The sequence below is a fragment of the Nyctibius grandis genome, chromosome 11 (assembly GCF_013368605.1).
Source record: "Nyctibius grandis isolate bNycGra1 chromosome 11, bNycGra1.pri, whole genome shotgun sequence".
Lineage (NCBI taxonomy): Eukaryota > Metazoa > Chordata > Aves > Nyctibiiformes > Nyctibiidae > Nyctibius > Nyctibius grandis.
The window spans coordinates 279,454-301,333 of record NC_090668.1 but is presented as its reverse complement, the minus strand read 5'-3'; the positions used below and the strand labels follow the sequence as shown (position 1 = coordinate 301,333).

General features: G+C 69.5%; 4 protein-coding genes across 6 annotated transcripts; 2 read left to right on the top strand and 2 right to left on the bottom strand.

Moving 5' to 3' along the window:
• Nucleotides 1–1,004: 1,004 nt before the first annotated feature.
• Nucleotides 1,005–10,305, bottom strand: NACA (nascent polypeptide associated complex subunit alpha). Of its 3 annotated transcripts, XM_068409841.1 has the most exons (8): nucleotides 10,233–10,305; nucleotides 9,693–9,764; nucleotides 2,914–2,999; nucleotides 2,712–2,789; nucleotides 2,099–2,245; nucleotides 1,716–1,844; nucleotides 1,303–1,425; nucleotides 1,005–1,133 (listed from the first exon to the last, which is right to left on the bottom strand). In XM_068409841.1, exons 2-8 carry the CDS (start codon nucleotides 9,760–9,762, stop codon nucleotides 1,119–1,121), a joined length of 648 nt encoding a protein of 215 aa, XP_068265942.1. In that variant the 5' UTR covers nucleotides 9,763–9,764; nucleotides 10,233–10,305; the 3' UTR covers nucleotides 1,005–1,118. The 3 variants fall into 3 exon arrangements, with proteins under 3 accessions (XP_068265942.1, XP_068265940.1, XP_068265941.1); XM_068409839.1 differs by lacking the exons at nucleotides 1,005–1,133; nucleotides 1,303–1,425; nucleotides 1,716–1,844; ... (1 more) ...; nucleotides 2,712–2,789; nucleotides 2,914–2,999 and adding exons at nucleotides 4,529–7,373; nucleotides 8,034–8,084; XM_068409840.1 differs by lacking the exons at nucleotides 1,005–1,133; nucleotides 1,303–1,425; nucleotides 1,716–1,844; ... (1 more) ...; nucleotides 2,712–2,789; nucleotides 2,914–2,999 and adding an exon at nucleotides 4,529–7,373.
• Nucleotides 10,306–10,668: 363 nt separating this feature from the next.
• On the bottom strand, nucleotides 10,669–13,428 carry PRIM1 (DNA primase subunit 1). The gene is made up of 12 exons (XM_068410122.1): nucleotides 13,319–13,428; nucleotides 12,958–13,115; nucleotides 12,757–12,863; nucleotides 12,595–12,668; nucleotides 12,237–12,373; nucleotides 12,112–12,170; nucleotides 11,731–12,037; nucleotides 11,506–11,650; nucleotides 11,352–11,421; nucleotides 11,188–11,273; nucleotides 11,016–11,114; nucleotides 10,669–10,901 (listed from the first exon to the last, which is right to left on the bottom strand). The coding sequence occupies exons 1-12, from the start codon at nucleotides 13,419–13,421 to the stop codon at nucleotides 10,882–10,884; spliced, it is 1,365 nt and encodes a 454-aa protein (XP_068266223.1). The 5' UTR covers nucleotides 13,422–13,428; the 3' UTR covers nucleotides 10,669–10,881.
• Nucleotides 13,429–13,509: 81 nt separating this feature from the next.
• LOC137668535 (retinol dehydrogenase 16-like) lies at nucleotides 13,510–16,029 on the top strand. The gene is made up of 4 exons (XM_068410123.1): nucleotides 13,510–14,255; nucleotides 14,390–14,648; nucleotides 15,313–15,476; nucleotides 15,628–16,029. The coding sequence occupies exons 1-4, from the start codon at nucleotides 13,940–13,942 to the stop codon at nucleotides 15,861–15,863; spliced, it is 975 nt and encodes a 324-aa protein (XP_068266224.1). The 5' UTR covers nucleotides 13,510–13,939; the 3' UTR covers nucleotides 15,864–16,029.
• A 436-nt stretch (nucleotides 16,030–16,465) lies between these two features.
• GPR182 (G protein-coupled receptor 182) lies at nucleotides 16,466–21,257 on the top strand. The gene is made up of 2 exons (XM_068410102.1): nucleotides 16,466–17,559; nucleotides 18,350–21,257. The coding sequence occupies exons 1-2, from the start codon at nucleotides 17,127–17,129 to the stop codon at nucleotides 19,450–19,452; spliced, it is 1,536 nt and encodes a 511-aa protein (XP_068266203.1). The 5' UTR covers nucleotides 16,466–17,126; the 3' UTR covers nucleotides 19,453–21,257.
• The last annotated feature ends 623 nt before the right edge of the window (nucleotides 21,258–21,880 follow it).

The following is a 21,880-nucleotide window of genomic DNA, read 5'->3' as shown; positions in this document are numbered from 1 at the left end:
CCGGCCGCTCCGGGGCGGGGCCCGCGGTTGCCGTGGCGACGGGGCCGCCCAGTGGCGGGGCGGGGCCTCCCGGGGCGGGGGCGGGGCCTGCGCCTCGCACCGGCCCCGGCCCCGGCTGGGCCCCGTCGCCGGGCCTGCGGCCCCGAGCTCGGCCTCTCGGGGCTGGCGGCTGCTCCGGAGCCCCCCGCTGCTCCCTGCGCCAGTCAGGCTGCCGCTCAGTCCCGACCCGGGCTTGGCTGCGGCTGCCCCCCGCCAGGCGGGAGCTCTGCCGCCGCCGCGGGCACCGGGGCTGCAGGGTACCGAAGGGCTCCCCGCCAGCGTCACCCCTCGTTTCCTCCCGGGCTTCTCGCTGGCTTTAACGGGCTGTTCCAGGACCCAGTTTTTACGGCAGGGGGGAGAAAACACGCTGCCGAAGGGCATCGAGGTGCCCGTTTTCACAGCTCCAGCCCCTGCGTTCCGTGAGCTCCAGGCTGCGGGTTGGCAGACGCCAGCTCGCTCCCCGGGGAGTGTGGAGACGCCCTCCGCCTGCCAACAGCACCTTCCCGGGGCAGCGCGGGCTTCCCCGGGGCCCAACCGAGCAGCCCGGCCGCACCGCACGGATCCCGCAACGCAGCAGGTTGAAAGGGCAGGATCGAGCCTCAGCCCCCCTTCGGGTCCGGCTGGAAGGCGCGCGATGCCCAAACCCACCCCCCTCCCGCGGCTGCAGGGACGTGAGGGAGAAGCCCACGGTCGCGGAGGGAAGCCTTGGGCAAACGAAGGCGGTGACGCCCCGCAGCAGACCCCTCGCCTCCCGTCTCCCCGGCCCAGGCGCGGTGCCCGCTCTGGGGCTGCCGCCCGCTGACCTTTGGGACGGGAAGGAAACGAGGGGACGGGCAGGTGCTCTTCCGCTGCGCCGGGCCAGGACGGGGTATCGGGGCTGAGATCTTCCCGGGAGGAAGGCTCCACCCTGGGACCTCGGCCACCAGGGAGGGGAGGGCAGCAAAGCCAACACGGAGCAGAACATGTTTCACCAACAATAAGCCACAATTTTTATTAATTGATAGAAATAGTACAAATTTTAAATTTAGTTCCATTTTACTCTTCTCTGAAAGACCAAAAAAGGCTCCTCCCTCTGGCAGCTACATCGTCAACTCCTGCGGTGAGAAAGGCGCGTTAGGAGCCAGCCTCGCCGGCGGCACGGAGCCCCCCAGCCCGGCCCCGACACGGAGGGATCCGGTACCGCGGCTGCGGGGAGCCACGTGCTGCACGCTCCCCCCAGGGACGTCCCCCCTCTCCCTCCGCCCCGGCGCCGCGGGCACTCACCATTATCGCATTTACAATGTCGTTACTGTTGTTCTTCAGGGCACGGACCGCCTTCGCTCGCGACACGTTCGCCTGCGACATCACCAGCTCAATGTCTTTCACCTCGACGCCGGTTTCGTCAACCTGAAGGAGACAGAGCCGGGGTTCACGCCAGCCCCACGCACGGCTCGCTCCGCGCCTGGCACAGGAAAACGGGGTTGTCTCGATTGCGGCGGCTCCCGCTCCTGCCCAGCCCTGGGGACAGTCCCCTGGCAGCGCCGGGGCCAGACCCTCCAGGGGAAGGACCCTGCGCTCTCCCTTTGCTGTCACGGTGGAATAGTGGATGAAGGAAAGAGAACCACGGGGTCTGAACACAAGCTCCGCAGGCTCCGTGGCCGGCCCAGCCCCGCGGGGACAGGCCGCGGACGCCGTACCTCCTCTTCCTCGCTCTCCTCCTGCACGGTGGGCGTCTGTGTGTTTTCCTGGATGTTTGACACGGCTTCTCCTTGCACTTTGAACTTTTCGGCAGCGGCCAGCTGGGCCTGCTGGGACAGGTCTTCGATCTGGAGGAGGGAAGAAGCGTAAGCGAGGCCGCTCTGCGCAGAGCAGGACGTCAGCACGCGGGCTCAGAGCTGCCCAGCCGGGCAGCCGGCCTTCAGCGCGGACCCCAGGCCTGCCCGCATCCCTTGGGGACACACAGCGGCGGGGACCCGCCGGCGGCAGCCACGGCACGCAGGTGGCAAGGAGGAACCCTGAGGCAGTGGCCTGCCGCCCCACTGCCGCCAGCGCGGCTGCCGGACACCGCCCATCAGCTCACCTTCGCTTCGCCGAACACTATGTAGGTGTCTGACGCGGGGCTCTTGTACACGTCTGGCTTTGTGATGACAAAGAGGATGTTCTTAGATTTCCGGATGGTGACTCTGGTTACTCCCGTCACCTGGCGAAGGCCCAGCTTAGACATTGCCTGAAAACACGAGAGAAGGTCAGCGAGGGGAAGGAGAGCCCCGGAGACAGCCCGGCCCGTGGAAGGTGCGCCCGCTCGTCCGCCCTCCGGAGCCCCGGCTCCAGCGGCGGCTGCACTCACACAACTGGGATGTGCACTTTGTGGCTGCAGAGCGGCAGGGAGCCTGCGAGGGAACTCTGCTCCCAGGACTGGGGAGATCCACCGCACGACCCCCAGCCCAAGGATTTTGCCTGTGAGGGGGCGTCCCCCTGCCTGGGCCCTGACAAGGGCACAAAGTCACACAAACCCCTCTCGGCTCCCGAGCGCCCGGCTGCTGCCACGGGGGCGGGAGGTGAGGAGCTGCGGCCCCGAGCAGGGCTTATGGGGTGAGGACCCCAGCGCTGGGGGACACCACGCAGACCCCGGGGCAAAGCTCAGCCGCCCGCGGGCTGTTCGCTGCGCGCAGGTTTGGGCCGTCCCACCTCACCTTCCGTGCTTTCTTTTCACTCCGGCTCTGTTTTGCTTTGCTAACGGGTTCCTCATCTATCTCAGCTGCTGCTGCGAGCTGCAAGGAGAGAAAACGAGGGAGAGCCGTGAGAATCCCGAGGCGGCGGCGGCCAGCACCAGCAGGGGTCCTGCTCCGCCGCTGCCCGGCGCAGGGACGCACCGGCACGTGCCGCCCGCCCTACCTGTGCCTGCTGTGTCGTGGCCTGTGTGGAGTCTTGCTCTTCGAGCTCTGGTACGGATTCATCGCTGTCAGACTCTGTTCCGGACCCTACAGAAACACACACGCCGCTTTTTCCGGGTAGATCCAGGGGACAGAGCAAGACCAAAGCACCACACACGTGCTTCGAGCGCTGCTGGGGGCTCTGGGTGCTGACACGGTTTCCAGCCAGCACGGTTAGGGTGGAAGGAGCTCTTGGCAGCCCCCAGCGCCATCAGCAGCGGCTGGCACCAGAGCATCGCCTCTCCCGAGCGCTCGCACCGTAGTGGCAGTCGGATGCCAGAGCACCGCGGGTGCCTGGAGGCTGGTGCCGGAACGCCGGGTCCCCAGGGGGGTCCCCAGCCTGACGCACTCCCCCCGGGTGAGGCACGGCACTGACAGGGGCTCCCTCGGTCCCCTCGGGCAGCGTGAAGCCGGGCTCACCACGGCGCAGCCCCACAGCACAGCTCAGACCCGCCTCGCCTTCCCGTGGCTTCGCTACAGGGGACAATTACCTTGAAACCCCCACCAGGACCAGCACCTTTGGGTGCCCAGGCTGGCCTCTGTGCCAGGCCGGCCTCTGTGCCAGGCCCTGAGAGCCATGGCGCCAGGGGGCTCCGGGGGCTGCCAGCCACCGCTGCAGTGCTGCCATCAGCTCGTGAACCATGGCACAGCCGCGTCCGACCACGCGGGAGCGAGGGAAGCAGAGCCAGGCATCTCCAGACTTGGAGGAGGCCAGAGGGCGACCGCGACGCCCTCTCGTGCAGCCATTACCTGGGGTCAGTCCTGGGAAGGGGCCTCTTGCCCACGGGAGCCCATGGCAAAGCTCGCGGCAGGCTGTCGGCGCGCGCCCGGGGGATCCCGGCGGCTCAGGCAGGTGAAGGAGTTTCCCCGGGCGCGGGGACGGGCCCATTTTGGCCCCAGCTCTGCCCACAGCTCCCCTGCGCTGGCGGGGCCACGGGGCAAACCACGGTGGACGCCAGACACACACAACAGGGTACAAGCACGTGGCAGCTCTTCCCGGAGTCTCAGCGTGAATCCAGCTCAGGCAACAGCCGCGACGCCCACGCCACAAGCCACACCGTGCTCCGTGCCCGAGAACGCGCGTTAGTGACCCGACCCGCTGGCGCTGGACCGTGCCGAGCCCTGACCTGCCCGATCCCGTGGCCGGGGGCGGCTCGGGCAGGAGCGGCTCGGTCCGGCATGGCTCAGGCCGCTTCTCCAGACCAACACACCAAGCGACGCGGGGGCGCCGGGGCCCCTCCGCGGGTTAGTAGCCGGTGGGCAGCCAGCGACACGCCATGCACACGGCAAACCGCGGCGGCAAATACCCTTGTCGTTCTTCAGGCCAGGCTGAGCCGGAGGAGCAGGGGCCTCGGCGGGGGCCGCGGCTGCTCGGGGGGAGAGGTCCACCAGGATGGGCTGCGCCGGCGGCTCGGCGGCGGGCAGCTCGGGGGGGATCAGAGGCGGCAGCTCGTCGTCGTCGATGGCAGCGCTGACGGGGGCCGGGGCCTTGGAGGGGAGCTTGGACGGGGGCGCGCGGGGGGCCAGCTTGGCGGCCTTGCTGGGAGGGGTCTGCTTCTTGGCGGGGGGAGCGCTCGGGGCAGGAGGGGCGGGCGGAGGGAGGCTCCCCGGCAGCGCAGAGCCAGGAGGGCCAGCTTCTGCTGTCGGGGCAGCAGGGGCAGCGCTACCGGCCGATGGCGCCGGGGGGGGCACCACGAACCCCCGGGGCTGGGGCAGCTGGGCCTGGAGCCAGCGTGCCGGGTGCTGGGCGGCTCTCGGGAGCCGCTTTGGCTGCCAGGGGGGTGGCTGCGGGAGGGCTCTTGGGAGGTGCCTTGGCAGCAGCAGGGGCAGCTGGAGCCGGGGAAGCCACCGGCACAGGAGCGGCAGGGGCCGGGGGAGCCGGCGGGGCAGCGGCAGGGCTGCTCTTGGCAGGCTTTTTGGCTGCAGCGGTGGCTGGAGCTGCCCCCGCCGGTGTGGCAGGGGCAGAGGGGGCAGATGGGGCAGTGACGGGGCTCACAGGGGGTGATTTGGTTGCAGGAGGGGCAGCCGGCGCTGAAGGAGCTGGGGCAGAGGGAGAAGCCGGGGCAGTGCCGGGGCTCGCAGGTGCCTCTTTGGCCGCAGGAGGGGCGGCTGGAGCTGCCCCCGACGGTGTGACAGGGGCAGAGGGGGCAGATGGGGCAGTGACAGGGCTCACAGCAGGTGACTTGGCTGCAGGAGGGGCAGCCGGAGCTGAAGGAGCTGCCATGGCTGGTGCAGCAGGGGCAGGGGGAGAAGTTGGGGCAGTGACAGGGCTCACGGGGGGTGATTTGGCTGCAGGAGGGGCAGCCGGAGCTGGTGGGGCTGCAAGAGCTGGGACAGAGGGAGAAGCCGGGGCAGTGCCGGGGCTCGCAGGTGCCTCTTTGGCCGCAGGAGGGGCGGCTGGAGCTGCCCCCGCCGGTGTGACAGGCGGGGAGCTGTCAGGGGCAGAGGGGGCAGATGGAGCAGCGACGGGGCTCGCAGGCGGTGATGTGGCTGCAGGAGGGGCAGCCGGCGCTGAAGGAGCTGCCGTGGCCGGTGCAGCAGGGACAGGAGTTGGGGCAGTGACGGGGCTCACAGGGGGTGATTTGGCTGCAGGGGGGGCAGCTGGCGCTGGTGGGGCTGCAGGAGCTGGGGCAGCAGCAGCACAGGGAGAAGTCGGGGCAGTGACAGCGCTCAAAGGTGGTGATTTGGCCGCAGGAGGGGCGGCTGGAGCTGCCACTGCCGGTGTGACAGGGGCAGGGGGGGCAGATGGGGCAGTGACAGGGCTCACAGGGGGTGACTTGGCTGCAGGAGGGGCAGCCGGAGCTGGTGGGGCTGCAGGAGCTGGGGCAGCAGGGGCAGGGGGAGAAGCCGGGGCAGTGCTGGGGCTCGCAGGTGCCTCTTTGGCTGCAGGAGGGGCGGCTGGAGCTGCCCCCGCCGGTGTGACAGGGGCCAAGGGGGCAGATGGAGCAGCGACGGGGCTCGCAGGAGGTGATGTGGCTGCAGGAGGGGCAGCCGGCGCTGAAGGAGCTGCCATGGCTGGTGCAGCAGGGGCAGGGGGAGAAGTCGGGGCAGTGACGGGGCTCACGGGGGGTGATTTGGCTGCAGAAGGGGCAGCCGGAGCTGGTGGGGCTGCAAGAGCTGGGGCAGAGGGAGAAGCCGGGGCAGTGCCGGGGCTCGCAGGTGCCGCTTTGGCTGCAGGAGGGGCGGCTGGAGCTGCCCCCGCCGGTGTGACAGGCGGGGAGCTGGCAGGGGCCAAGGGGGCAGCAGGCACAGGGGCTGCCGGCAGGGAGACGGGGCTCGCCGGGGCTGCTTTGCCCAAAGCTGCCGTGGCCGCTGCTGGTGCGGCACCGGGAGCTGCTGCCGGTGGCTCTGGGGGAGACGGGGCAGCTCCCGGAGGGGGTTTGGAGAGGGCAGGAGCGATGGGAGCTGCTGCAGCGGCGGGCGCTGCCCCAGGGTCTGGGCTCCCAGGAGGGAGGACTGGGTCTCCCACAGCTGGGGCCACTGGGGCAGGGCCCACGGGACAGGTCTTGGCAACAGGAGCAACTGGAACCAGTGGAGAGACTGGAGCAGTGGGCGCTGGGCCCTGTGGGGCAGCAGCAGGACTCCCAGGAGACGGCCCAGCTGGCACCAGCGGGGCAGGGGGTGACAAGGGGGCCAGGGCCACCGGGGCAGCCAGGAGCGGAGAGGTGGCACCAGCCAGGGCCGGGCACTGGGGAGGAGCGAGGGGGGAGAGGGGGGAGTCAGGGTCTGGGGCCTGGGGAGAGGCGGACGCAGAAGCCAGCGGGGCAGAGGCAGGGCTGCCGGGGGACACCGGTGCTGCCGGGGCCATGGCAGGACAGAGAGGGGCTGCCGCGGGAAGAGGGGGAGAGCCCGGGCTCTGGGGACAAGCTGCGGCCTCAGGAGGCGCAGGGGGAGCAGGCAGGAGAGTGGGGGCGGCGAGGGGAAGGGAAGGGGGCGGCGGGAGAGCGGCCGGGGCTGCCCCGGGGCTCTGGGCAGGAGCTGGGGCTGCCGAGGCTGCCCCGGGCGCAGGGAGAGGGGCCTGGGCCGCAGTGGAGGGGGCAGCTTCCACAGGAGGGGCGAGAGCTGCGGGGGGAGAGCCGGGGCTCCCGGCGGGGGCCAGGGGGGCCACCACCACTGCGGCAGGAGCAGGAGCCACCGGGGCCGGGAGTCCCGGAGACACTGGGCTAACTGGGGCAGGCCCTGGAGATCCTGGGGCGGCAAAACCCACCGGGGACTGCGGAGCTGGAGGAGGGGAAGGGGTGACCGGGACCTGCAGAGCCAGGGCAGGGAGCTGGGGGGGGACAGAGAACACGGGGATGGCCGCAGCTGGGACCACGGTGGGGGAAAGGGGGGCCGGGGGGCCGGGCAGCTCCCCGGGGAGAGCCGGGCCTGCGGGGCCTGGAGACAGAGTCAGAGGTGGGGAATGGGCAGCGCGGAGAGCAGCTGGAGGAGAGAAAGAGAGCGGAGGGGTGAGGAGGGCGAGGGAGGGGAGGGCGGGGGAGGCACCGGCCCAGCGCGGTCCCTCCCCGCCTCTGTGCCCGGCTGCCCGACCTGCCGGGTCCCACACGGGCCCGGACGCTCGCCCGCCTCCACAAACCAGCGCCGGTGTCACCGGGCGCCACGCCAGCGCGTCAGCCAGCCGACGGGCACCAGGGGCAGGAGAAAGAGCCCGAGCCAGACCCGCGGGGCCGGCGCAGGGGCCAGGCTGCACCGCCAGCTCTGCCCCCACCAAAGGGGCTCCCAGAACCTTCGTGGAGGCCCGGCCAGGCCCCCAGCGCTGCCCCCCGGGCTGGCGGGAGCAGGGGGGGGACAAGCCCCCACCCGAGTACAGGGAGGACAAGTCCCATCTAACACGCTGGCACGTGCAACTGTCCCGGGAGGGCTGTGGCCGGGGGCAGCCCCCTCCCTCCAGCCCCTGCCCCGCACGGGCGGCCCCTTGGGGGTGACGTGGCTCCCCCACACCACGGGGACGGGACCCCGACCCCGGGCTCCCGTGCAGTGACCTGCGCTCCCCGTGCGAGCTGTTAGCGTTAATGGAACCGCAACCACCGGAACAGCAAACGGGTTAATGGGCACACGGTGTTAACGAGGAGGGTCCGGTACCTGGCGCTGGGCCGGGAGGAGCAGGGGCTGCGGGAGGGAGGGCGGCTGGAGCTGGACGGGGAGAACAACAGTTCATTAAGGCAAGTCCCGCAGACCCAGAGCGCTGCCAGCGGCTCCCCCGGCACGTGCCGGTCCCCGGCCAGCGCCGAGAGCGCCCGGAGCGATCCCGGCCCTCCCCAACGCCGCCCCGAACCTCGGCCACCAAAGGGACGAGCTCAGGGAAGGGCCGTGAGCCAGGCGGGGCGGCGCCGGCACGACCGGTGTAACCGGCCCCGCTGCCGGTTGGGAGAGCAGAACCGGCCCGGCCGCACGCCCGCCCCGCGGCAGCCCCGGGCCCAGAGGCAGCGTGTCCCGGCACGTCCCGGGAGGGACCGAGAGGGCCGCGCAGCCGGGCCACTGCCGAGGAGACACCGACAGCTGCGGAGCCCCAGTCACAGCCCGGTTCAGAGACCCCGTCACGCCAAGGGAGCGACAGACCCGCTGCCACGCGACGCACCGGCTGTCACCGCTGCAGACACCTCCAGCCCTGCCCGGGTCACCCACCGGCCCCCGACCGCGCCGGCCCTGCCTGGCGCCCGCTGCCCCGGCCCAGCCTCTGCCACGCTGCCATCGGGGCTGGGCCCCAGGCTCGGGTCCTCGCCGCGCCACACGTGTGAGGAACTCGCAGCCGCCGCCTCCGTGGGTGACGTCCCCTCCTCTGCCCCGAGAACAGGGGCCCAGACGGTGCTTCTAAGGCCCCATTTCCCCGGCCCACGGGGTGCTGGGAGGGGACAGGCACCAGCCCGGAGCTGGGCAGAGCTCGGCCAGCGCCAGACATCGACGCCTCGTGCCAACGAGTCAGTGTGCCAGGACACCTCCTGCTCCGGGGAACCTGCTGTGCCTCGAAAAGGAGCAACGACCGCTGCCAAGAGCCGAGCTGGCCCCGAGCCCTCGGCTGGACAGGCCGCGCAGAGAGCAGCTTCTCCGGAAAGCTCCTCTGTCCCGGCCAGCTGCCCCTGCTCCCTCCCCGTCCCCACCGACACCTCACCCTCTCTCGAGGGAGACGGGCAGCGCAGCGGGGCCCAGCGCAGGCTGGAGACCGGCCCCTGCCCCGCGGCGGGACGGGAGTCCGCACTTGCCCGCCTGGGCCCTTCTGAGCTGCCCCGGGGCCCGGTGCCGGCCCCCGGCATGGCGTGAGGCCGGTGCAGCGACGCTCCCCGGCCCCGCTGGGACTCTCCGACACGGAGCCAGGCATCGTCTTCCCAACCCTGACCAGCTCCAGAGCACAAAGAGGTTATTAACGTTTGTACACGTCCCCGACCGTCCCCCGACCTGGCCACGGCCATTTTCCTCCCATTCCCACCCAAATCTGTAAGAGAAATGTACAAACAAGGCACAGAGCGGGGGTAACACAACGCTCTCCCCAATATTTTGGGACACGAGGGGCAACAAGTGACGTGACTTCAGTCACGTTTCCTGCAGACAGGACGGAAACGGTTTTGGGTGAGAAACTACAGAACAGACACAGATTTCTCTCGCTCTCAGCACAACGACACAGGAGCAGCCGCCCCCCAGGCAAAGCAGATGACACTCGGCCCGGGGCCGAGGGGGAGACCCCCCGCACGTCCCCCCCACTCCAGCCTGCCGCCCCCCGCAGCCGCGACCCCCCCCCGGCCTCACCTGTCTCCGCCTGCGGCTGCGGCAGCTCCTGCTCCGTGGCCGGGACGGTTTCTGTAGCTTCGCCGGGCATTTCTGGGGAGAGGCAGAACCCAACAGGCCCGGGCTCGCCGGGGCTCCGCACGGCCCCGCCGCCGCCACCGGGAACTCGCCCTTCCCGAAGCCACCCGCGCGTCCGCTGCCCAGACACCGACCGCCTCCCGGTACCGACAGCTCTGCGAAGCCGGCTCAGCCGCCCGGTCGGTACCGGCCACCCCGGGCTCCGCACGGCACGGGACGATCGCGGTCCCGCCCGGGCCCCCCGCCGGGCCTCGGCCGCCTCCCCCTCCGCGGAGCGGGCGGCCCCTTCCTGGTGCGCGGGGCCGTCCCCGCCGGCCCTCCCCGGCGCCACCACGGCCCCAGCGGCGGCCTCAGCCGGGCCGCCGCCGCCCCCCCTTCCCTCCCTCCCGGCCCGGCCGCGGCCCGCGAGCGGCGGGCGGCCCCCGCGGCGGCCCCGGGCCCCCGCGGCGGCGGATGGCGGCGGATGGCGGCGACGGGACCCACCGTGCGGGGAGCGGGGACCAAGATGGCGGCGGAAAGAGACCGAGCAGCTGGAAGCGCGACTTCCGGGAGGACGAGCACTTCCGGGGCAGGGGGCAGCGCCCGCCGCCCGCCCGATCCGCCCGCCCCAGCGGCCGCGCTCCGCCGTTCCGGGCCCCGTCCGGGCCGGGACCCCGCGGTGCCGGGAGGGCCGCCGTGAAAACGGAGCTGGGGCCCCTCCCGCTGCGGGGCTGCCACGCCACGAACGTGGGGCTTGGCCCCAGCTGCGGGGCAGGGACCCCCGGGTGCCCCCAGGGACCCCGTGGGCAGGGGTGCGGGGGTCAGCAGCCCCGCGGCCCCGGGTCCCCCCCGCGGGGACGGGACGCAGACTGGCCCCCTCCCGCCTCGGCGCGTCCCGGGGCGCAGGCACGCGGGTGACGGAGACGTTTAATGTTCTTTGCGTAGAAAAAGTACAAAAGTTGGGACGGGCCCGCGCAGGGCCCGCAGGGAGCGGGGCAGGGAGCCGGCGCGGTTCGGCCGCGGCCTGCGCCAAGGCACCGCGTCCCCCGCGGCCGGCGGAGGTGGCGATGGCGGAGGTGGCGATGGCAGTCGGTCCCTCGGCGGCCCTGCGGCAAGGACGGGGGCTGCCACCGCGGCCCCCGGCAGTGAGGCCTCAGAAGTCTCCCTGCAGGTCTGCGAGGAGGAGAAAGGGGAAGTTTCACAGAACAACAAGAGCCGTTTCTCGGAGCCAGGGGGTCCCCCCGCCTCGGGGTCCCCACACCGGCTGCGGCCCTGCCCGGCACTCACCGCTCCTCCGGAGCAGCTCTCCCCCCCGGGCACGCTCCATCTCCTCCACGAACTGCTCGAAGACCCGCACGTAGGGCGCCAGGCTCGTCTTCTTGTAGTCTGGGGGATTCGGGGAGCTGAGCAGGAGCGGGGGCAGGCGGTGGGGACCCCCCCACACCCCGGCCCCACTCACCCCGCGCACGGCGCTTCGGCTCCGTCTCCCCGCCGTCCTCCTGCTCCCCATCGTCGCCAGCTGCGTCCAGCTCCTGGCACAGGGAGCTGCGGGAGATGGGGGGACGTGGCGGGGGGCTGCCGGCACAGCCGGGACTCCCCGTGCCGCCAGCCCCGCTCACGTACCTGATGGTGGGGACAGCGAACGGGTCGAACTGGTCCAGTCTCTGCAGATCCAGCGGCACCGAAATGCGCCCTGCAAGAGCGGGGAGTCACTGCCGGGGGTGCCCGGTCCCGGGGGTCCCCGTGGGGCGCCGGCCCCGCAGGCCGCCAGACCCACCGGTTTTGGGGTGGACGCTGAAGGGGCTCTTCAGCAGGTGCCCGACGCCTTTGCTGACGTTGATGTCGAGGCGGGGGAAGCAGTACTGCAGCATCACCTCCCAGTCGGCGAAGCACGCTGTGCCCCTCCCGGTCGCTGCTGCCCGCTGCGGGACAGGCCGGTCAGGGGCAGCAGGGGGGTGGCGGCACCCGACCCCCCGCCCGGGGCAGCTCCACGGCCACTCACCCGCGTCCGCTCCATCCTGCCCTTCAGCAGCTCCCAGCGCTGCACCGAGTCCCGCTTCCTGGGGAAGTCGCCCTGCAGCGGCTCGCGGTGCTGTGGCCGGTGGTCAAGGCTGATCGTGGACACCACCGACCCCGCTCCCCCCGTGCCGACCCTCCCTCTGACCTGGCACAGCGCCAACGGCACCGCGGGAAGGATATCCTCCGGGATGAGGGCCAGCACCTTGTTCCAGCTCTCGGGGCTGCCCAGGATGTCCTGGCCCACCAGCGCGTACGCCTCGAAGTACTTCTCCACCACGGCGACCGACTGCCTGCGAGGAGCGGGGAGAGGCTCAGACCCACAGCCGGTGGCTGCAGGGGGCAGGGCGAGGGGGTCCCCACCGACCTGATGAAGGGGTGGACGGGCTCGGAGAGGTTCACCTTCTTCACTGTCTCCGCTCCACCCTGGGGGGACAGGAGCGGTCAGCCGGGGGGCACGGGCAGGGGGTGCCCGGCCCCCCACGCACCCACCTTCACCAGGCTCAGGTACTCCACAGCAGCCGCCCGCAGCGCCGGGGACCACTTCCGCACCGCGTCGTCGCACACCCAGCAGTGGACACCCCTCCGGCCCGAGTACACCCACAGGCGATGCCTCACGCCCAGGTCCTCTGCGGGGGGAACGGCCGGGCTGGGGGGCGCGTGGCGGGACGGGCTGCGGCGCCCGCTGCAAACCCGCTGGGCAAACCCCGCTGGGCACCGGCGCCTGCCCCCCCCAGCCCCATGGGAGTGCTGCCCCAGGCCCTCCCTTTGGGGTCTGGGCGCTGCTGTGGGGCACAGCGTGGTCTGCACGAGGAGGGACAGGGGCCGTGCGGGTCCCCGAGACCCTCACCCACGAGCGCGCGGTCGATGACGCGCACGGCGATGGTCATCAGGGTCCAGCACTTGGAGCAGATGTCGGCCGAGCTGGAGGCAGAGCGTGGCCGGTCAGGCTGCCGCCCCGCGCCCCCGCACCCCCTCCCAGCCTCCCCGTGCCGCGAACGCCCCCGGGAACCTGCAGCACGTGCGGACGTCGTCGTAGTCCGTCATGTCGATGTCGAAGACCAGCTCCTTCTCCTGCGGCTGGAAGGCGCCCAGGTGCACCGTGTTGTGCTGGTTGGGCTGCGGGGCGGGACGGGCTCAGCGGGGACCCCGCGAGCCGGGGGCTGCGTCCCCCCGTGGGGTGCGTGGCGGGGGGGGGGGGTGCGGGACTCACGCGGTGGGAGTAGACGGCGCCGATGTCGATCTTGTAGGGGCTGGTCCTCTGCAGCTCCCGCTCCAGCTCGCGGGGGCTGTCGAAGGACTGGAACCGCACGTACACGTCGTCCCGCAGCGTGAAGGAGAATTCCCGCAGCTGGAAGTAGTTCTTCACCACTGCGGGGGCGCGGCGGGTTGGGGGGCGCGGGGGGGTCCAGCCCCCTCCCGCGGGTCCCCCCCAGCCCCTCACCGCACTCCGAGCCCCCCTCGGGGCCCCCCCCATCCCCTGCTCCCCCCGGGCCCCGCTCAGCGCATCCTCCCGCCGCCCGCCCAGCGCCCCCGGGACCCCCCCGGGCCCCGGTACCGCGGCCCCCCCTCACCGCCGCCGTAGCCGAGCCAGCGGCCGTAGGCGCCGTGTGGGAAGAGCCGCCGGTAGAAGACCGGGAGCAGCTCGGGCAGCGCCGCCGGCTCGAACCGCGCCATGGCGGGCGGGAGGCGGCGGGGATGGGCGCCCGGGGGCCGCCGGGAGCTGTAGTCCGGCCCCGGGGCGGGACGGGGCGGGGGAGGGCAAAGTACCGGGGGGGGCCGAGGCGGCAGGAGGGTGCGGGAGGCCCCGGGCGCTGCCCCGCTCCGGGGGAACGATCCCTCGGCTGCCGCGACCGGACCCGACCCGGCGGCTGCACGCGGGAGCGGAGTCCCGGGACCGAGCCCGCAGTCCCGGAGCCGATCGCCCGGCGGGATCCAGGCCGTGGCACCGGGCCTGGGACGGGCAGGACGGGGCGGGGAGCGCAGCCGCGCCCGCACCCGGTAGTGCCGCCGGCCCCGACACCCTCCGCGGTCGCCACCCCCGAGCCACTCCCGAGCCTGAGGCCACGGTAATTAATCATTGACCGGAGCAAGTTCGGGCCGGAGCCGCTCAGCTGCCGCCCCCGCAGCGCTCCCGGAGCCGCTCGTGGTCCCGGAGCTGCTCCCAGTCCCTCTCCCGGTGCCGGTGCCCGAGGATGTGGCTGTACCTGGTGGCGGTACTGGCGGGGCTGTTCCTGCTGCGGCGCTGGCACCGGGAGCGGCAGACGGTGCCGGGGCTCTCGGAGAAGTACGTGCTGATCACGGGCTGCGACAGCGGCTTCGGGAACCTGCTGGCGCGGCAGCTGGAGGCGCGGGGGCTGCGGGTGCTGGCCGCCTGCCTCACCGAAACGGGGGCCGCGCGGCTGCGGGCGGCCGCCTCGCCGCGGCTGCAGACCGTCCTCCTGGACGTCACCTCCAGCCGGAGCATCGCCGCCGCCACCGCCTGGGTCCGGGAGTGTGTGGGTGACCGAGGTAGGACGGGGCGGCCGCCCCCATCGTTGTCCCCACTGTCTCCTCCGCCGGCCCTCCCACTGCTCTGCTGACCTGTGCCGGAGAGGGGCCGTGGGCAGGGGGGCAGCCCTGGTCACCTCGTCCCCCTTCCCCAGGGCTCTGGGGGCTGGTGAACAACGCGGGGATCGCCATCCCCACCGCCCCCAACGAGTGGCTGACCAAGGACGACTTCGTCAAGGTGCTGGACGTCAACCTGGTCGGCCTCATCGAGGTGACGCTGAGCCTCCTGCCCCTGGTGCGGCAGGCGCGGGGCCGGGTGGTCAACGTGGCCAGCGTGATGGGCCGCCTCTCCTTCTTCGGCGGGGGGTACTGCATCTCCAAGTTCGGCGTGGAGGCCTTCTCCGACAGCCTCCGGTAAGCCCGGCGCGGCAGACGCCACCCCTCATTTCCCAGTTCGCTTTTCCGGGCTTTGGCTGGTGGAGCTGGTGTTGGGTTCAGCTGACACGCGGGTGGGGGGGCTGCAGGGACGCTCCACACGTGGAGCACATCAGGACACCTTGTGCTACAGCTCAGGGATTCCTGCCTGGGGGACCCTCCCCTGCCGCTGGCAGCCTCTGCCCTGCTTCCAGCCAGCCTGGGGCGAGGGAGGGTGGGGGACTTGGCAGAGCTTTGATTTCATTCCTCGCCTCGTGACTTCCCAGTGGCGGAGCCTGTGGCCACGCCTGCCGGCACCACCTGCCCGGCACCGAGCCTTGCCCGTCGGACCTTGTCCCTGTCCTGGACCCTGCGGGCAATAGCCCCTGGTCCCCAGGTTTGCCTTGGCCCCGTCCAGGCTCAGCAGCTGTTTGCTCACGTGCCACCTTGGACACGTGCCGGGGCTGGCGTGGGGTCCGCTGGGGTGGTCGGGGTCTGCTGGGGTGGTCGGGGTCCGCTGGGGTGGTCGGGATCCCCGCCGTACCCCCGGCACAAGGCTGCTGCGCATCCCGCGGAGAGCCGGTGCCCGCGCGCAGCCGTGCCGGCGGGCGGCGGACGCACTCGGGTGTTGCTCCTGCATCCCTCGGGGCTCGATCCCTTCTAGGATTGAGATGCGCGACTTCGGGGTGAAGGTCAGCGTGATCGAGCCAGGCTACTTCAAGACACTGATCAGCAATGCCGAGAACCTGGAGAGTAATTATCTTTCCATCTGGGAGAAGCTCCCGGAGGAAACCAGAGAGAGTTACGGGGAGAATTACTTGAAGGAGTGTAAGTACCTCACCGAAAGGTGAAGCAACGCTGCTTCTCTCCTGGCACGAGGCACATCCCTGGGCCCACGGGGTGTCCCACCGCCCCCTCACCCCACCGAGCCGTGTGGGTCCGGGCCTGGCAGCCTGACCGGCGCTTTCTGCCTCCGCAGCTTTGGTGATGGTGAGGAAGATGCAGAAGAGATGCAGCTCCAACCTGACGCTGGTCACGGACTGCATGGAGCACGCGCTGACCAGCCGCTTCCCGCGCACCCGCTACTCCGCCGGCTGGGACGCCAAGCTGCTCTACCTCCCCCTCAGCTACCTGCCCTCAGCCCTCACCGACGTCGTGTGCACCTGGTCCTACCCCAAACCTGCCCAGAAAGCCTCAGGCAGGGACGCGGCGTAGGCAGCCGACGGGCAGCCAGAGCCCGGCAGCGCAGGTGGGATCCGGCAGCACCGAGGCCGTGCCGAGCGGTTCCCCAATCCCTAACGCGGTGCACGGCTCACAGCCGGCTGCGCTCTGCTAGCGGCTGCTTGGCTTCTGAATAAAGGCAACTCCTCCTCCCTGCCCAGCAGGGCTTGGTGTGATCCTCGGCTGGGGCTGCGGCACCGCGGCCACGTCCCTGCGCCTCCAACAGCACCGGCACTGCCGCCGGCCACGCTGTGCCACGCCGCAGGAGCTCCCGGGGTCTCTGGCCGTTCCCCCGAGCGCCTTCCTGGGCACACCTTTGGGTGCTGAGAGCCTTGGGGCACCCCGAGCATCGCGTCAGAGATGGGGAGATGGGACTGAGCCGCCTGCCCCGCTCCCCACGGCTCAGCTGGCTTGGAAATGCAACCAGGCCCCGGACCCCTGCGCGAACCCCCACCCAAAAGGTTCGCAGCACCCAGGTCGCTCCTGATCCGAGCGTTCGGTGTGGAAATTTCCTGATCTGTTAAATGGAAGCAGAGCGGCACCCCTGCTCCCAGGGGAGGCAAAGTCCCCCCAGCCCGTCGGGCAGCAGAGCGGCCCTTTGCGACCCCCCCCACGGCCCCCGTCCCGCAGCCGAGGCCAAACGCGCCCCGTCCCGCTCGGGGCGAGCACAAAGCCGCCGAGTTCCTGTTTGCAGCCCGGGGCCTCGGTCCCGCTGGGCTGGGTACCTGCGCGCAGGGTCAGCGGCGCCGGGCTTGTTGTTGTGAGACCCGACTTATCAGTGCCCTCGTGCTTCCCCGCTCCGGCTGTGCCTTCCTTCCGAGCCGATTGTTGATCGCAGAGTCTTGTCTGCGCTTGAAAAGGAGATTTCCTGCAATTGTTTCGCAGGACTTGCAGCTCGATGCAAAATTTTCTGCCTGTCAGCCCCCTCCCCAGCGCCGGGGCAAGGCTCAAGCCCCCTCCCTTCCCCTGCCAAACCGCCAGGCAATCACGGCTCGGTGATTAATTGCTGCCCGGCCAGAGGTGTTGCTGCGGCGACAGCCATCTGCCATCGACGGCGACAGCTCAGAGCGATGGGCAGCGCTGACCCCGCAGAGACGTTCGGCTTTCAGCCCTTTTCCCCCCAAATGAAACCCTGAGTTCGCCCCAGTGGCACATGAGCACCAGGGACAGTCGGTGGCACGTTCGCCTTAACCCACCTTAACCCCCTGGGATGCCCAGAGCCGGGAGGACCTGGCTCCGCTGGGTCCATCCCAGGGGATGTGCTGTCCCCCCCTGCCCGCAGCCACAGCGGGACCCGGGTGGGGTCCAGCCCCCAAGACCAGTGGGGCCACAGCAGCCGGGTCCCGCGAGGGTGACGGTGGAGGGGACCTGCCCGGTGAGCCCCGCTCCATCCCCAGGCCCGCGCGGCTTCCGCACCGACACCTGCCCGGGGCCTCCCCGTGCCCGTCCCCAGCCCCGCGGCAAAATCAAACGGGAGCCAAGCGCCGAGGCTGGAAACCGAGTCAGATGTCACCCGCGCTGGGCTGTCTCAGGATGTCGGACCACGACGGTCATTTCCTGCTGGGCAGCAGCCAACAAGCCCACCCCGAGGTCCGCGCCGCCGCGGCTCCGCTCTCCAGAGGCGCACGAGCCGCCGAGCCGAGAGGATCGCCGCGGGCCCCAGCAGACCCTCCGTGCAGCCCTGCCGTCGGTGAGCCAGCGCCTCTCCCTCCCCTCTCCCACTGGCCCCTCTCGGGTCCCGCAGCTCGGGGAGGGCGGGAGGTCGAGGAGCCGGGGGGACACGGGGGGTCCAGCCCGGGACTCGCTCTCCTCTCCCCCATGGTTTTGGGGGCAGGCGGGTGACGGCCGTTTGCCGCAGGGCTGATGCTCTTGCGGGGGATGCCCGGCTGCGGCACTTGCTGGGCCCCGAGTGCCGTGGAAATGCCCCAGCAGCGCGGCACGGCACGGCACGGCATGGCACAGTGTGGCACGCTCCTCCGGATTCCCCCGAGGAACGGCTGCTCTTAGCACGAGGCTGAACGGGGTCCACGGCATCTTCGCCGTGCGGATGCAGCTGTTCCGGGATCAGAGCTCTCACACTTGGGGCAATAAAAGGATGTTAAGGTCAACCGCATTTCCCTCAGGTTTATAATTTTGTCACCTACTTGGAAGTCCCGACGGCTCCCAGCGACACAGCTGCGGGACGGGCAGGGCTGGGGTTACGAAGCGGCCGCACACCGAGGGCTCGGGTGGGGGTCGGGGGCTTTCCCGCTGGCACGGAGCGGAGCAGACACGGTCACCGGCGTGTTTAAGGCTCCGGGCGCCTCGCAGCCGGTGGCTGCCCCCAAGGGCAGAGCGGCAGAGCTGGGCTCGGGACCCCCACGGGCTCTGCGGTGGCAGGACCCAAGCTCTGAGGAGAGATTGGCTGCCTCCGCGTTTTCAAGCTGTCCCGCTCGGCGCAGCCGCTGAGCCACAACTCAGTGCTTCCCCTTTCCTTGCAGCCCCCAGGATGGCCGAGACGACCACTGCCCCCACCGAGACACACACTCTCCTGAACGAGTACGGGGACTACCACAACTGGTCCGAGCTGTTCCACCTCCTGAACTACACCTACAGCTTCTGCGAGTTCAGCCTCGATGAGAACGTCAAGCGGGTGATCCTCTTCATCCTTTACCTGGTCATCTTCGTGGTGGGCTTGGTGGAGAACCTCCTTGTCATCTGGGTCAACTGGCAGACACGGGGCAACAAGAGCTTGGTCAACCTCTACATCATCAACATGGCCGTTGCCGACCTCGGCGTGCTGCTCTCGCTGCCCATCTGGATGCTGGAGGTGATGCTGGATTACACCTGGCTCTGGGGCAGCTTCCTCTGCCGCTTCACGCACTACTTCTACTTTGCCAACATGTACGCCAGCATCTTCTTCCTCACCTGCCTCAGCGTGGATCGCTACGTGTCCCTGACCAGCTCCTCCCTCTTCTGGCGCCAGCACCAGCACCGCGCGCGCCGCATCGTCTGCGCCTGCAGCTGGGTCTTGGCAGCGGCGATCCCGTTCCTGGAGGTTGCTCACATGCAGCTGGTCAACACCGGAGAGCCCATCTGCATCTTCATGGCCCCCTTCGAGACCTACGACGAGTGGGCGCTGGCGGTCAGCTTGGCCACCACCACCGTCGGGTTCCTCATCCCCTTCCCCATCATCGCCGTTTTCAACATCCTGACGGCCAGGTTCATCAAGCGCACCAAGCCGGAGAGCAGGAAGCACTGTCTGCTCATCTACGCCTACATCGTCGTGTTCCTCATCAGCTGGCTGCCCTTCCACATCATGCTCACGCTGCTCACCCTCGACGGCAACCACATCATCCTCCACTGCACCTTCGCCCACTTCCTCTACTTCTTCTACGACATCATAGACTGCTTCACCCTGCTCCACTGCGTCATCAACCCGATCCTCTACAACTTCCTCAGCAAAAACTTCCGCAGCAAGCTCATCTCTGCCGTGGTCAAGTACATCCCCAAAGACCAAGGCAGCCAGAAGGGCGCAGCCGACTCCTCCTCCACCACGCAGCACTCCATAGTCATCACAAAGGACAACAACCCTCCCAACTAGGGGCCATCGGACTCTCCCACCTGTTGCTGGCCAGCGGCCGTGCGGGGGGCAGCTCCCTGCGCTCGCTGAGGGCGGTGAAGTTATTTTCCCTGGTGATAAGCGGACACTTTGCTTTTAAACACTTCGTGGCTGGCCGCCTCCTGCGCCCCGAGGCAGGGGCAGAGAGCCAAGCAACAGCGCGGGGAGCTACGGACGTCTCGCCCCTGAGGTGCTCCTGCATCAGGGCTGTTTAGCTACAGAAAGAATAAATACAAGAAAGAGAGATTTCCTTTTTCCAGAATAAACACCCGCAGTGATAAAGCGCGTTACTCCAAGCCTGAGCACGCTCCAGCCCCTCGACCCCGGCCCCCGTGCTCCCCCCGGGCGCACGCGATCCTGCCCCTTCACAAGCTCTTCTGCAGCCCCCGACGTCCACCCGCACACGGGCCCCGGCCGCGCCGCAGAGGTGCCGGGGGACGCTGCCGCGGTGCCGTCCCGAGCAGGGGAGAGGAAACTCGCTCCTGTGAACCACAAACCCCCTCCCCACGCCCAGCAAAAGCCTGATGACACAGAGATGAAGGCGACGCGTCCCGAGGGGCTGAGCACGACGCAGAGTTGAGCTTTAGCGAGGGGAGGAACGACTCGAGGTCAGCGACTCGCTGAGAGCAGTTCTGCAAACCCAGCGTTAATTAGCAGTGGTTAAAACCGGGTTTGTCTGGGCACGGCTGCTCCCAAACGTGACCAGGGGCAGCGACGGTGGGGTTCCCAGCCTTGCTTTGCAGCGGGAGACCCACCCCGTTACACCCAGCCTCCCTCGGAGCATCTCCTGGCAGGTTTCTGAGGCCGCTGGGTGCGTTTCTAAGCACCGGGAGCCTCCGGCAGCCCTTGGTGCGCTCCCTGTCGAGTCACACAGCCTGTGGGAATGCGTCTGCGTGCGGAAACCCTCGGGGCCGGGGCCGCAGCCTGGGCTTCTGGCCACGTAAGAAACTGGAGCATCCGGAGAAAGTTCATCGTGTCCGGATTCTGCTCAGCCACGTGCTGCGGGTCAAGCCCTCGGCGGGGGAAGGTGAAAGAGCGACAGGCACTGGGAGTCCATAAATCTACCAAAGGCCTTGAGCTGCTCAAGAAACACATCTTTAAAAAAGCAAAGCATAAGCAGATCTGGGGACAGGATGCTCGCGGCGCGGCGGGTGGGTGGGGAGCAGGATGTCCCGCGGCCAGGGGTTAACACGGACACTCCATTATCACGGGTCTGGCTGGGAACAGCTCTGCTATCTACAGGGTCCTGTGCCGGGGTAAATGCTAAATACCTCAGGGCTCCTTGTGCCCAGAGATGTTCCTCCTTACTACCAGGGGACACCAGCATTGGCAGAAAAAGCCAAATCCATCTCTTACACAGAAATATTTTGCACCAAGAAGCCAGCCCCCTCAGACACGGCAGTGCTCCCCGCTCAGGGAAGCGACTCACCGCAGCTCCTCGTCCTCAATTACGTTACTTACACACAGTGTCACAACTGGAGAGTGTAGATCCGCTCAGGCTGTGACCCCCCGGGGCAGAGGCTCCGGGATCCGCACCGGCGCAGGACCTGGGCACGACGCGAAGGCAGCTTCACCCGGACACAACCCACTGCTCTGATCCCGAATCTCCCCTAAGGCTTCCCTTTGCTAAGCCCCTGCCATTGCCAACGGAGAAATTGAGGATAAGCACATAATAACACGGCACTTGATGTGTGATGTAACCAGGACAGTAACATATTCAATTTCAAGTTACTTAAACATGTAAAACTTGGTATTTGACCCATTAAACTTGCGTTTTTTTAACTCTCCTAATGCATCTGCAACTTTCTTCGTGGAGCTCAGGGCCAGAGCAGCCTCAGATAACCCCTCAAACAGCCCCACGCAGCGACCTGGGCTCGAAACCCAGCACGTCCCTTAGCCGGGTCCCTCCGTCTCCCTTTAGAGCCTTCACCACCCTGAGGGCAAATGGGCCACCGGCTCCTGCAGCCATTACTGGCCACCTACCCCCGGGCCACCTGCCCAGCCTGGATGTCCAGTGCCCGCTGCTGGTCACCAGGCTGGTGATGGGGAACCCGTCCTGTCCCACCACGTACAAGCTCTCCCCAGGCCCGAGCAGCTCCAGCGGCCGCCGAGGCCGGCAGCAGCGCGCAGCAGGCAGGTCGCCCCAGCCCCGACCTGAGAAGGACGCGTCGCTGCTGGAGAAAAGCTAAAGCGGCTCCTGAAAACGCCAGCAGCGCTGGCCCACTGGCCTGGCTTGCCAGCCAACAGCGAGGGTCCAGGTCTCAGCGAAACGCAGCACTGGCAGCACGGAAAGGGCTTATCAGGGAACACAAACCCCGAGAATTTCCTAAACGGTTTCTAACGAGGCTCCGCTCCCAACCCGCTGCGGAAACAGCCTGCAGGAACACCGGAGCCCGTTTGCCTCGCGCTG